The sequence below is a fragment of the Anser cygnoides genome, chromosome 3 (genome assembly GCF_040182565.1).
Source record: "Anser cygnoides isolate HZ-2024a breed goose chromosome 3, Taihu_goose_T2T_genome, whole genome shotgun sequence".
Lineage (NCBI taxonomy): Eukaryota > Metazoa > Chordata > Aves > Anseriformes > Anatidae > Anser > Anser cygnoides.
The window spans coordinates 9,948,021-9,962,059 of NC_089875.1; the positions used below are offsets into that span (position 1 = coordinate 9,948,021).

The window sequence follows — 14,039 nt, forward strand, 5'->3', positions numbered from 1 at the left end:
AAACTTTTCATCTTGAAAAGTTTTCTGTGGAAAGTCGTTTGTTCTATTTCTGTGGAGGCTTACAGGTTCTGTGTTCCCTAATGACAAACAACTGAGAATATCCAATAATTTCAAAATGTTAACGTTCTTTAATATTTCTCCTTGTCAAGAAGAGCCTTTGTTTTGTATCTCAGTGGTTTGTGTGTGTTTGTTGAAAATAGATTTGTTTCTTGAATGGTTAACATACAGAGCTTTTTGTTTTTTTTCTTCACATTAGAAATGCTTTGTTTTCTTCATTTACATTGCTCAATGAAATGTTGGTTAGAGTAAAGATTGCAAAACTTCTGTGTATCTACAAGTGTGTACATTGGCTTGAGCCTTCTGGAATCTCCTGTTGGTCTAGCTTAATGTTTTCACGCCAATTCATTAGTTTTTCTTTTTTAATCTTTCAATGGCTGTTAGTCTCTGAACTGAAAAATACTGTTTTTGTTACTGAAAGCACATTGTTAGAATGACCAACACTTGATTTGGATATACTCTGTGTACCCAAAAGTATACACTCCGCAAGTGTACGTACAGTCAGTATGCACGTGACCACAGCTGCTGTGAAGTGCTTAAAGAGTGATAGCAGTGTTTAGTGAACCTGATCATAAATGGTTTAGATTTCACAATGCTCCAGCTTTTTCTGAGACCAAGTATTTCCTGTGTGTATTCTGTGTGTAGTTTTCTCCCCTTTTTTGCCCAAGTTTGGGAGTAGAGTTCCTGTGTTTTTTTACATAAATTACCTAAATCGTTTACATCCTTCTGAAAATCCCACTGTAGTTTAACTTAAACAATACCTCACGCTATTTTAAATGTGTTACTGTGAATACCACTATTTTAAGTGTTACTTTGAGCATTTTGTATGTGAGCAGGTGTTCAGGAAGATTATAGGTAATTTAGTAGAAAACAAATTTGTGCACAATCCCTGCACAAATAAAGTACATAACCCAAACTTGTCAGGACTGGAAAGGGCAGTTAATTTTCAGTAGGAAATGGAACTGTAATGACTATCTCTTAGTGCTGACTTCTTATTTCTTAGCCTGTAGGGAACAAGGAATATATCTCCCTTTAAACTTCATCTGTTTTGGAGGATGAATGAAGTCCCTTCAGAAGTTCTGCATATGGGAGATTAATAGAAAACAAAGTCATGAATCAGTAATGTGTATGTATATGATTTATTCCATGTAACGCTCCTCATCTTAAGCAGATACGACACTGATTTCAGATGTGTTAATGGAATTACTTATTTTTAATACAAACAAATGCATAGCTAAACGGCAAAAGGAAGAAAAGAGTTAAGGGAGGATGCAAGGAGCAATCCTTTAGGATAGCATGAGGGTTGTTTGGGGCTGAACAAGGCATTCAGAGCTGTGGTGAATTAGCCTGTCACAGCTGGAGAAAAATGAATACTCATTTTTTTTCCATGCCTTCAGAAACACAGTGTGGTGGTTGCCCTGCTGCGTGGGGTGTAGGGGTATACGTAAAACTTGTGTGTGCTATCTGCCCTTTTCTGTAAGGGACCGCTGTAATTGTAAATCATGGCCGTGGCCTTTTGTTGGAATGACTCTAATTGTGTGCAAGCAGAGATTTTCCAAATGCAAAGAATACAGAGTTTTCTGAGGTTGGGAGATCTTTCACTGATGTTCAGCTGAGGTCCCATTCATTTCTCTTCCTTGCAGCCTGGCTATGACCAAAGTAATCTTTAGCAGCTGGTGTAGGGAAGTAAAAACAGAGTCACTCAAAGGACTTCCAGTTTTTCCCCGCCTCTTAAATACAGCTTGGTTAGGTAGGATGCTATATTGTGCTCTTTTCTTGCTGCAGATGTGGATAGGAGCTTGTTAAATGTCCTTTCACTGAAGGTGTTCAGGTCAAGGATAAGACCACTTCTTTTAAATGTGTGAGGATGTGACATCGTATGCTGAGGGGCAGGGCTAGCTAACCTTTCTTGGCATCTCCAGGAAACTTCCCAGCTCTGCTGGGGGAGCTGCACACAGAAAAGGGGACAGTTACTCCTCCACGGTGAGTAACCCTGTTTTCTCCTTGTTCACCTTCCCGCTGTTGTCTTATGATCTCTGATGTCAAAATAGGTTGATGCAGCTCTTGATCTAATCTTGAACGTGGCGCTGTTTTTTTTGGTTTTGGGGTTTTCTTTTCTATTAAAAATTTTGCTCTGCAATTGGTTCAGCGGAGCAATGCTAAAAGTTTTTTCGTTTCTGAAAAGCTGTATCTTATTACTGAAGTCCTACTTATGTAATGAGGAATATGCCCACAAAGACTTGAATAAAGTGCTCTGTGAAATGTCTGGAAGTTGAAAAAACATGGGGCAGCAATTTTCTGAAATGAAGATGCATTTGGCTTTGCACTGTGGTGAATAAGGGAACGAATTCTTTGGAGTTCTGTTTAATTGGAATTTCTGTTCTAGCAATAATTATGGGTACTCTGCTTCTAAGTTTTCTTGGGAATTTGTGTTGGATGCTGTTGCTGCAGAACAAAGCACAGTATGATTTGTACCTTGCATGAAGTATTGAAAATCTCTCTGTCAGTATTGACTGCAGTTATGAAAAACATCTTATGTTGCTTCCTTTTGTATGTCCTAAGCTAAGTTTTTCTCTGGCTCAGTGGCTGACACTTAAAATGCAGAGTACTGGTAGCATGGATCTTACTTGTGGGCCAGCCAGAAAACTTAGCTGCATCTTGAGCATAGTGTTTTCATCCTATTAGTAGCCCTGCTGAAATACGTGATTCTGCCTGGGGAGCGATGTTATGGTGAGTGTAAGGACAGCCCCAGGCTAGCTGGTGGTTACAGGAGGCTGTGTTGGCTTGTTCTTGGTCTGTTCAGGAACCTGAAGGGTAGAGAGATCTTGGAGTGCTGTTCTTCCTTTGTTTTAAATATTAGAGATATGGTTCAGAACTTGGCTAGCTGGCAAAGAACACCTGGGTGCGTTTTGCTGGGACTGGGAAGAAAGCACAACAATTTGTAATCTCTATAGACCACCTGAGGGAAAACTGGTCAATTACACTTGAATTTTCCTTGCTGCCTAGGGGATAGTAAAGCTGTACATGAACTTAGTTTGTGCATTTATATCAGGAAAAACTGTTTAAGGGTAAAAATACATTTAAGTGCTTAGAGAAAAATGCTGCTATGAGCTCCTTTACCTATCAACATATCCAGCATACTATACAAAAATAGTTGTTTAATGTATAACTGCCTGGGATTGTTGAATTTATCTGTTGTATTTCTTTTTTTTTAAAGTAGTAATATTTGGGGTGGGAAGGTTCTCTCCCTCCCCACATTAATTTCAGAATTCTCCCTTTTCTTTATCTTTCCTAACTTGAAAGATCTGATCTCAGGGAAATTCCTAACAAACATTTTTCTAAGTCAATCATGTAGGTTTTTCTAAAAAAGCAAGTTTGTGAGACCACAAAAGCTTTATAAATATTTATTTGGGGCCAAAGTACTGGTTTCATGTTGGACATTTTGCAAATTCTAAATAGTTCAAATGACGACTTCAGCTCTTTATGCCCAAATCAATTAAGAAAAAGACATTTCATTTGACTTTTGCTGTAGATATGACTGTTATGAGGTCTGAGAAGTCAGTTTGTTTAACTAATTTTTGGTTGCAAGACATTTAGATTTGCATCCCTTTATCTAATCGGCATGGTAATTGTAGCAATCATGCTTTAATGTGTTGATTTTTACAGAAGAAATGACCTTTTTTTTTTTTTTTTGAGTTCTGACAGAAGTTTGCAGTTGCCTGAAATCTGAGAGCTTATATTAGTGTCTGGTAGGGTGTGCTCAGATGTAGAGTCAGTTGTTTTTTCATGTGTTACTTAGCATCTGTGATAGGAGTAGATTCACATTACTTCAATTAGCTTTCTGTTTACTCTGTTGATGCAATTTTACATGGAAATTTATTTTTCTAGAGACTTCTTGCTGATACTATTTGTTTATTACAACTGTACACTACTTCTTGTTCCTGACTTTCTTTCCAAAGCACGCTGGGATATTTTTTCATTGAGAGTTTAAATTTGCCTGCAGTAATGTTTTGGGGGGAGAGAAGGCACTTCAAAAAAAAAAAAAAAAGGAGTGCAGGATATGTCTTTTAAATTCATTAGTATATGATGTCTGAATCTGTATTTTATGAATGGTTACATATAAAGCAAATTGAGAAGACCTCAAAATTGATTTAACTTTTTTAAACTAATAAGTTTGACCCAAATCCTGGAAAAAACATCACTTTATTTTGGCATGGTTATTAATAATGAACTTCATATAACAGTAAGTATCAGTCCTGTAGATAATGGGTGCTTTTTTTTTAAACTTTATAAAGAAGGGACCAAAGTCAGAAAAGCTTCAATTTAACTTGTCAGGAAAGGATTCTGCTTTAACCCTTTACCATTCAGCCACCAAATTCATCTGTATTTCCTAGCCAGAGACAGCTAGCAGCTATGCTTGTTTTGATGAGTGTGTTCATAGGTTTGACAGTGAGGAAAAATCTCTGGCTATTTAACCAAACTGGTGAAATTGTGTTAAGTGAGAAATCAAGGTTCTGGGTTCTAGGTATCCTTACGGTGTGTACTTGTCTCTGACAAGGTTTGACATGTAAGTAGGGTTAGTCAATAAATGTTAGAGAACAAGTGTACTGTTAGGAAACCCAAACCTCTTTAGTGCTACCAGCATGAATTATTAAATTAAATTGTTAAATTATTAAATTGTTAAAACGAATTAAACATCAGTAAAGTTCACATAGTCGGTGATTTTTTCCTACTGTGTAGTAATACCTGATTTGTTTTCATGCAGGGTACCAAGTCTGGTGTCTTTGGAAGAGACAAAGCTGTACACTGGTGTTGAATACGGTAAGTAGAACCAGATTTTGTTCAGAGAGGTTATAAGAGTTGTTTTGATTCTTTTTTGTTTTGCAACACACAACAGTGAAAACTATATGTTCTTACTGAGAGCGTAATTTTGATTATTCTCTTTACACTAAAGGGTTTTTTTTTTGGGCCAACGCAGAAATTTTTGTGCATACGCCATTTCCATCTTCAGCTATGGTAAAGATACAGATATGAAACAGAAGTACTACAAAATTGGAGTTTTCTTGGGTTGTTCACAAAAGGAATGTTCCTATTAAGATAGTTACTAGTAGTTGGTGTAGCAGAAGAAAGCATCAGACAGTCTTCAAACGTACTGGAAGGGCAGAAGTGGAAACTGAGTACTTGAAGACCAAAGGGTCAGTCAACTCATATGGCCTATGTACAACACTTAATAGGCATGTTTTAGTGACAGAGGATTAGTTAAGTCTAATTCTTGAGAGTCCTAAAAATACAAAGTTTTGGAGATGAAGTAGTTTATGTTTTGTAGTCTGTCCTCAGGCTTCATCATGCGTATTCTTCACCAACTACCAAGTAAAGAAGGGAAGTTTAAAAAATGAGCTGAGGCACACAGTAACTGCTTGTCAGATGATTGAGTGTTTTTAGGTGCTTTTACGCTTTTAAAATCAGATCAGTTGATTTGCAATTAGGGAGTCTGCAGCCATATAACACGTAACAGAGAATGTGCTTTAATTGAGTGATCCTTTATAGCAATTTGACACTATTTAAAACTTTCTGAGGAATTTGCTTGCATCATTTAGCCTGGGTTTTATTTTTGTCTCTTTTTTTATATTGAGAATGTCTGTTCCTCCATTCATTGAAAGGGAATAAATCCCTATTATTTTACTGGCTGAATCACTTGAAATGTAAAATCTATATTCTGTTGGCTTTCTCTTTTACCCTACTTAGTGTTCACTCAGAAATTTTCATATGGTTAATACTCTGCCTTATTCTGTGTTTAGAAATGAAACCAGCTATCAAGGCAGAGAAAGAAGGTCTTATAGGCTGTACCACAGCTTCTGAATAGTCTGCTCTGGCTTTCTACTGGTTTACTTATTTTTATATTGCTTTTTGCTTTTCTAATAAAGAATATGTTTAACTTTGTACAGATTTATCGAGAGAGAATTATCGAGAAACAATTGCAAGGGTTACAAGGAAATTGCTGCGTAAGTATAACCATTCCTTCTCTATGTACAAAGTACTGCATGTTTGTCCTTTAAGTATAACTGTAGAGATGAGAAACTTGTTTGATTTACTTTAAAAAAATTTAATTTTTTTTTATTTCTGTAAAGTGGTAGGTTAACTGTTGGACTTGGTGATCTTAGAGATCTTTTCCAACCTAAATGAATCTATAATTCTATGAAAACTGTTCATTCAGCATTTTTAAAGCTGGTTTCCAATCTGATAATATATAATTTTTCTTCCCATTGCAGGCTATATACTTGATAATTCAGAAGATGATACCAAGTCTTTATTTCTAATAATAAAGGTATGTTTATAATTAGTAGTACCTAACATATGACATAGCTTATGTTTTTCAAGATAATTCTGTCATCTTTTTATTTCCACAGATTATAAGTGATGTTTTACAGTTCCAAGGATCTCACAAGCATGAGTTTGATTCACGATGGAAAAGCTTTAATTTAGTGAAAAAATCAATGGAGAACAGGGTCAGTAATTTGTCTTTGTAAAGAAATGTGTGTATGTGGGGAAATAGTTCCTAATGCTCAGGATGACTTTTTTTCGTATTTTCTTTACAGTACTAATTGGTTTTCATGATTTTGTCATCTAATTTCTTGATAAGAATATTTTTTTGCAGTGCTTCTGTACCTTTATTTGGAAACCTTATGATTAGCAGTTTTAAATTGTAGTAACCCCCCAGTTAGCATCCTTGAACCAAAATCTGAAACTCTTGATATGGTGATCTGTTCTGGTTCTTGTTTACTGAGTCATTTTTGTGACCAGAGCTTTCTTTTGCTCATGAAGGGAACTTATTTCCAGAGTAATAGGCAAATTAAAATAAGTAAATAAAAAAACTTTACCTTGGGAAAAGAATAATCAAGGGTTTGTTCAAATTTCTACATCAAATTTGCCTGTTTCTAGAAGAGAGAGAGTATCTGGGGAGAATGCAATCAGTACAGATTGCTGATATGGATATTGAAATCTAAACCCAGTTATGTATTTGCTTACAGCTTCAAGGAAAGAAGCAGCATATCAGAGCTTTGCTGATAGACAGAGTTATGTTGCAGCATGAGGTAATACTTTCACTTAAGTCTTCACCAACTACTTCGCTAGAAAAGCTTGTTGTATTGTCATTTAGTAAAAAGTGCAGTAATTCTGCACTAGTGTTTCTTTTACGTTTTTAAAGTGCAAAAATAAAACCTGTCCTTTATTTGTTTTTAATGCAATTTAGTTGAGAACGCTAACAATGGAAGGCTGTGAATATAAAACCTCTCACCAGGAGATGATCAGAGATCTGTTGTGTTTGTCCACAAGTTCATATGGTCAGGTAAGGAACAACCCCTTTTTAAGCTGAAATATTTGGTGCTGGGATTTTTTTTAAGTGTTTCAAGTTCCATTTTCAGGACCTTTATTTTTCAGTTTATTTCCATGGCAACGTGAAACATGAAAATAATTATTTCATTTCCATTAATGGCCAATTTAGACATACCTTTAACCTTTAACTTCAAATATAGCCCCTTTGTCAAATAAATAATTTAAATGGGTGGGCAGACTGCCAGTTGAGGCTACTTTTTTTTTGGACTTTATTTCCAAATTTCTAAAACAGTAATTCAACAAATGATTACGATTAAAAATATATCAGGTTGAGGTTTTTAGGTGTGATATTCCCAATATGATTAATGACACTGTATGGGATGCTAAATCTAATTTTAAGAATTAGGGTGCCACCATATCTACTTCCTAAAAATACACAAAACAAGTGTGCCTGGTGGTTACACTGTGAAATCTTAGCCCCATGGGAATGCCATGATTATATAAATTCAGCTCCATCCACAATGTTTAAAGGCTCTTTAGAGTTCTGTCAGCTGCATCTGTTATGCTGTTTGTTGTTTGCTTTTAAAATGATCTTAAAAATGCAGTGACAGGTTTTGGCAATACAAAGAACTTTCTTTAACCTTGTGGCTATTCTCAAATAAATGTTAGAAATGAGAAGAAGTATGTTTTTAGAAGCAGCGGTGACTAAGGATGAGGGGAAGCATATTATTTAAAACCTTCTACAAATGTGTTTCTACACACAAATTAATTGCATAAACTCTGTGCATAAGTTAAGCAATACCATTTTTACCCATTTCTTTTGTATTGTATATATTTTTGGTTCAGAAGATTTCCTAGTAATGTCAGTCTTCCCACAGGTCAGAAGTAAAGCTCAGCAAGCATTCTTCACAGCTCTGGGAACATACAATTTCTGTTGCAGAGATATCATTCCCTTGGTTTTGGAGTTCTTGCGTCCAGACCGGCAAGATGTCACTCAACAGCAATTTAAAGTATTGTCACATTAACTTTGGTTCATGTCTTTGAAAGTGTATTTACAGAAGAATTTTTAATGATCGAAGCACGGTTTGCTTGTTTATCAGCATGACTCTTAGATTTTCATGGCATATAGTTTATGCATGACTAATACGAGGAATATTTTGGATGAAATGAGTTGTCAAGAGAAACTTTGTGTTTATGTATGTTCCTCATTTCACTGCCTGTTCAGGTATTACAGAAGTGTATGTTAACACCTCTTTTTCATGGAAGTTGAGAGAAGTTGAGAAGCTATAGTCCAAAGCAGTAAGACTCATTAAGCAGTTCAGTCAGCTGTAACAGTATAAATGAGTAACTTGAACTGGACATAATGCTGATGACCTAAAAATGTTTTAGTAAAATCAGATGGGTTTTATTGTTAAGCAGTAGGTAATTGTTGTTGTTGTCAGGCCTGGAAGTGATGCTGATCAATCAGGAGGCAATCTATACATCCATGTGTTCCCTTTCTGGCCAAGAAAGCATCATGTTCCCTTCCTTGTCCTCCCTGTCATGTTCAGGAGTTGATTGTATCATGTCTGGTAGTTATCCGCATCTTGTTCCATGGCATAACTTCAGGTCTGGGCCTGGTCATCAGCCTCGTGATTTACCTGCAGCCCTGACATTTTTGACGCAACCAAACGCAGGTTTGGTTTTGGAACATAAGTTCACAGCAAAAACAGGTGTGATACTTAATCATTGAGTAGTTCATTCCAAAATGTAATTCAAAAGTCAGTCATCCATTTTGTGGATAAATTAATTGGCAGGATTTCTAATTTGTTTAAAACAAAACAGTTCTTTAGCATAAAAAGGATTGTACGAAAAATCTTCAAAACTCTTCGGCAATACTGCTGCATAGCTGTATACAGTATATTTTAATTATTTGGGAACACTGAAGATGAATCTCTTCTGTGTGGGTGCACGTTTATGTATATATCATATGAACAGTGCATGTTACCCTTTTTAAAAACTACATTTTTCATTTTGTAGGGTGCCTTATACTGTCTTCTTGGAAATCACAGTGGAGTATGTTTGGCAAATCTTCATGATTGGGACTGCATTGCACAGACGTGGCCAGCGATTGTTTCTTCTGGGCTTAGCCAAGCTATGTCCCTGGAAAAACCATCCATAGTTCGACTCTTTGATGACCTAGCAGAAAAAATCCATAGGCAGTATGAAACAATTGGATTGGATTTTGCGGTAAGTGTCAGATGGCTCGGAGTTAATGGTGGGTGCATCTGATTGCATCAGTGTTCGAAACTCATTTATGTTGTTTGAGTTAGGGTTCCAATGCTGATCCCATTCTGATTTCTGTTACAGAAGAATGCAGGCCTTGCTTTCAACACTGAAATAATAATAGCTTCCTGTAATATTGTTGGAATTTGTAATTTTCTGTTCATCTTCCTTGTGGAAAGGAACTTGTCTTCTAGTGTTAAGTAGCATGCTTCTTGCTAATCAGGTGTGAAGGTGTGTGTTGGTAGAGCTATGTGTTCAAATTAACATTATCAGTATTTGCAGCTGTTGTCCCACAGTACTCTTTGCACAACTGTGTCATGCCTAATTAGCGTGATAAATGTTATATTTAAGAATGAGTGCCAATTAATAAACATCTTTAGAAACAATTTATAAAAATGCTTTAATGAGATATTATATTTTGTCTTTTGTTTTAAAATAGAATAAAACACATATTTAGAGAAACAATTCTGATGTGCGAGCGTAAAAGCAGTCTTCCCTACTCCAAGGACTTGCATGTGTGGACAGGAAATTATGCACTCTTCAAATGATTCAGAACCCTCCTTATTTCAAAGCAGAAGCAAACAAACATACATAAAATTTCTCAGTTGCTGCTCACTCCAATCTCTGCATTTTTTATCAATAGGTTCCGGACAAATGCATTGAGATAGCTGTTATGCTGCAAAGATCAGAACATCCAAGTTCAAATTTCACAGCCCTTTGCTCAGAGGAAATTCAGTTAGGAATTCAGCGACAGAAAGAAAAAAATGCTGAGGCCTTGCGGTAAGTTAAACCTCCCTTAGCACCAGTTTCCACTGCCTCAAATGCTTACTGTGCATTAAACATAATAATCCAAAATTGCTAAACTAAATCTTAAACTAGACAAATTGACAATGTCCAAGAATTGTTGTGGTGCATTGGTCCTGTGGTGTTGCGGTCCTGACTTGTCAGCCACTCTCCTCTACACCCGTATTTCCTTCCTTCCTTCTCTTCCTTCCCTGTCCTACCAGTTGGTGCTGTTTGCTGCATTGCATTCAGCCACCTTTTGCTGATGAACTGTTGTTCTACTTTTACGTGGTTCTTTCAGCAGGATCTAGTTGATGATTGTATTTTTTTTAAATACCCAGAAACTATGAAAATTTGGTCAACATGCTGTTGGACTGTGTGGAACAAAGAAATCTGTAAGTGTCCCAGTGCATGAAGCATTTTTGTTTTTTAATGGGGGGGGGGGGGGTTGGAGGTGGCTACATGAATAAATACCAATTGCATCAAAAAGTGCAGGTTGCATGACCAGAATTGAATAATATTTTCTCACCCTGATGGTAGTTTGTACAAAAGCAATTTGTCGGTAGGAATCTTGCGTAAGGTGTATTGTGGCTAGCTTGGAAAGTTTTTGTGAAAGTTCCTGCAAGAATTGGATTGCTGGAGATCCTTGTGCATTTGCACATGCATAATACTGACATCAAATAGCTTTCAATTCCAAGTATATTTGTGTTTAAAAAAATTAAAAAGAATATCATTATAAGTTAATAATTACATAAATGGTGCTGGTTAGGTCTTGGCAGTTCAACTGGGTGTAAGTTTGATTCCACTTGCTTGATTCCACAGCATTTTGGAGGCTTCCTAAAATGCCAGTTATGCTCATTGACTATAGTGATGTCAGAACATTGCTTATGACAGTCTGAATATATATTTACATAATTGTAATCTGTATAATCATGTCTGTGCATGTAAAACTCTGTTATGTATCGTCTGTTTTATTTTTTAGTCCCTGGAAGTTCGAGCACATAAGTATTGGTTTTCTGTCTCTGCTCCTGAGGGATGATAGGATACTGCCTGTCCGTGCCGTAAGATTTTTTGTGCAGTGTCTCAACCATGATGCAATTGTAGTTCGTAAGGTAAAAACAACATAACTACATCCTTTTGTTTTGCAACTTAATGGGTTTTAGATGTTTGTTACTCAGCCATGATAAAGTACAAAAATTGGGGTGTACATTCCTCCCTATCTCCTAGCTGTGTATGTGTATAAAAGTTCCTAATCTAAGAATGTGACAGTTTTGGGAGTGCTGTAACCATGATAAATGATGTAAAGTCTGTAAACTGTGAAAACATGAAACATTTCATTCTTATTTATTGTAGGATGTTTTCTGCAAGTATGTATTTTTCTATCTGCAGCTTATTACTTGAAGGGAGTCCGGCTGTGTTTGTACCTTTCTTTCTGCTTGTCTCCTCAGTGAGGCTTGAAAGTAATGGCCACATCATTTTTCTCCAAAATATAAGGGGGGAGATAGATTTTTGTGGTATACAAAGGTCATGCTTAATTCATGTCCTGTATCCCCTGAAATGACTAAAATTACTGCTTTATGGGAAGTATCAGCCACTGGGATGGTGAAGCTTGATGTAACCTTTATTGGCTTTTTAGGGCACTGAGTAGCTGGCTTAAAATATGTCTATGATGAGATGATGTAAAGGTATGGAATGGATACATTAATGCCTGATTCTTTATTTAGGTGGCCATCTCGGCTGTGGCTGGTATTCTTAAGCAGCTTAAGAGGACACACAAAAAAGTGCCCATATGCCCCTATGAAATAAGTAAGTTTTATTCAAAATAAGAAATGCTTTACTAACTTTTTTATTGTTTAAAAGAATCATATTTTTCTGGTGAAATTAAACAAAGAATCACAAGCTTTTCATTTCCCTCTGGTTATTAATGTCTTAACCAAACAAAATAGGTAATATTAATTAACTTAGTTTTTTTAAACAGTGTTGTACCTGGAATTTTATATTAAGCTGTTATTTTTGGTGAAATAAAACTTCAGAGGTATGGTTATAGTCATCCTCCTTTCAGAAAGCTTTCAGAAAGCCTTGTAATTTGTGCGAATAACTTATATGCCTTTTTATTCTTTTTCCATTGTTTCTATTATTTCATTTCTATTTATTTATTCATCATTTCTATGGCACCTTTGCATAAATTAATAAAGTCATCTTCTATTTCTGTCAGTGTTACTTTTAATCTCACAGAGCAAATATCTGTACATGTTTGATGGGGAAAAGGCTCTGAGCAGTGACATAAAAGCTCTTAGAATAGTATAATAGAAGTAAGTTGCGGCATTTGCTGGAACTGTCAGTGAACAAGTTTGATGAAATAGTAATTCCTCTTTAACCAGGTGGAAACCCTAAGCCTTCCAGTATTCAGGCTGGTGACAGGCTGGATAACCAGTGGCTGCACTATGACAGTCGGAGTTTACCAAAGACCAAGGAAGCCTGGGAGTCATGTTGTTTTGTGGAGAAGACACACTGGGGTTATTATACCTGGCCTCAGTGAGTACCATTAATAAATGTACATTAAAATAGAATTGTAAAAGCAAGGGGAAAAAAAGTGAGATGTAATGTGTGTTTTGTTTGTTTTTTTTAACTGGGAAAAAAAAAAACATTTTTGTTCTTCTTGCTTGCTTTACCACCTTTGATTTTTTTTTAAGTTTCTACTTGTTTCTCTTTAGGTTTTGCGGATACTTTGGGCACTTATGCCTATTAACCTTATTCCATTAAAACTATATGCTGATTTTAAATGAAGCATGCGTGTTTGCAAATTGTGTGATCACAAAATATGCGTGGTAGTCTTATCACTAATAATTCTGGATTACTTGCTATAGCAGTACTTTCGTAATGGTAGGCTTGATTTTTTGTTGTAAATTTTCTTGCAAGTTTTGCTTTGTTGTAGCTGATAAATCCAGTTTAATATAGAGAACAAAAAAATATAAGCTTTATTCTACTTTTCTTTTGAAACATTTTAACTTTTTTTTTTTACATTTAGAACTATGACAATTTATGCTCCAGTTGAGCAGCAACCAAAGCTTGGGAGAAAAAGAGATGAGTTGACAGAGGTATGGGTTTTAGTGAGTTTCATTTGTGTGTTGCTTTAATACTTTGTTTTTTAATAATGTCCACAGGTTAGGGTACAGAGATCAAGTTCCCTACTCTATCTTAATCTAAGTATCATCTGTAATTTGGAGAGTGCATACATAAAATGTGTGGAAACACTTTTTCTGCTTGGTTGCAGAGATGGAGATTGAACTCAACTATTGTGTCATGGTTGTCTGGTTATAATCTTGTTTTTAACAAACCATAAGTGATGATAATTCTGAAGCCTAGATCCCCCAAAGAGCCTCTAAATAGTATTTTTCTTCTTAATTTTCATACTTAACTGTGTTAGCATACAAGAAGAAATGATTATTTTTATAAATGTCAGTGATCATGGAATAACTGTTAACGATAGCTTTTTTGTTCACTTTCAAATCTTTACCAGAGTTTGTAACAAAGGTAATTAAGGACTAAGCTACTATTTTGTAGGTTTTTTTTCTAGTGAAAGGAAGGATGATCTGAAGTCA

At 35.8% G+C, this 14,039-nt stretch overlaps 1 protein-coding gene across 3 annotated transcripts in view; it reads left to right on the top strand.

The window, feature by feature from the left end:
• The window catches only part of PSME4 (proteasome activator subunit 4), a 77,377-nt gene that overhangs the window by 48,987 nt on the left and 14,351 nt on the right, over positions 1-14,039 (top strand). For all 3 annotated transcript variants that reach the window (XM_066995422.1, XM_066995421.1, XM_048078954.2), the window contains 14 exons: positions 4,823-4,878; positions 6,003-6,059; positions 6,327-6,382; positions 6,465-6,563; positions 7,086-7,148; positions 7,307-7,402; positions 8,268-8,399; positions 9,409-9,618; positions 10,298-10,434; positions 10,779-10,832; positions 11,420-11,549; positions 12,162-12,243; positions 12,819-12,972; positions 13,466-13,535. In XM_066995422.1, the coding sequence (XP_066851523.1) occupies positions 4,823-4,878; positions 6,003-6,059; positions 6,327-6,382; positions 6,465-6,563; positions 7,086-7,148; positions 7,307-7,402; positions 8,268-8,399; positions 9,409-9,618; positions 10,298-10,434; positions 10,779-10,832; positions 11,420-11,549; positions 12,162-12,243; positions 12,819-12,972; positions 13,466-13,535 (1,396 nt within the window). The remainder of the gene's footprint in view (positions 1-4,822; positions 4,879-6,002; positions 6,060-6,326; positions 6,383-6,464; positions 6,564-7,085; positions 7,149-7,306; positions 7,403-8,267; positions 8,400-9,408; positions 9,619-10,297; positions 10,435-10,778; positions 10,833-11,419; positions 11,550-12,161; positions 12,244-12,818; positions 12,973-13,465; positions 13,536-14,039) is intronic.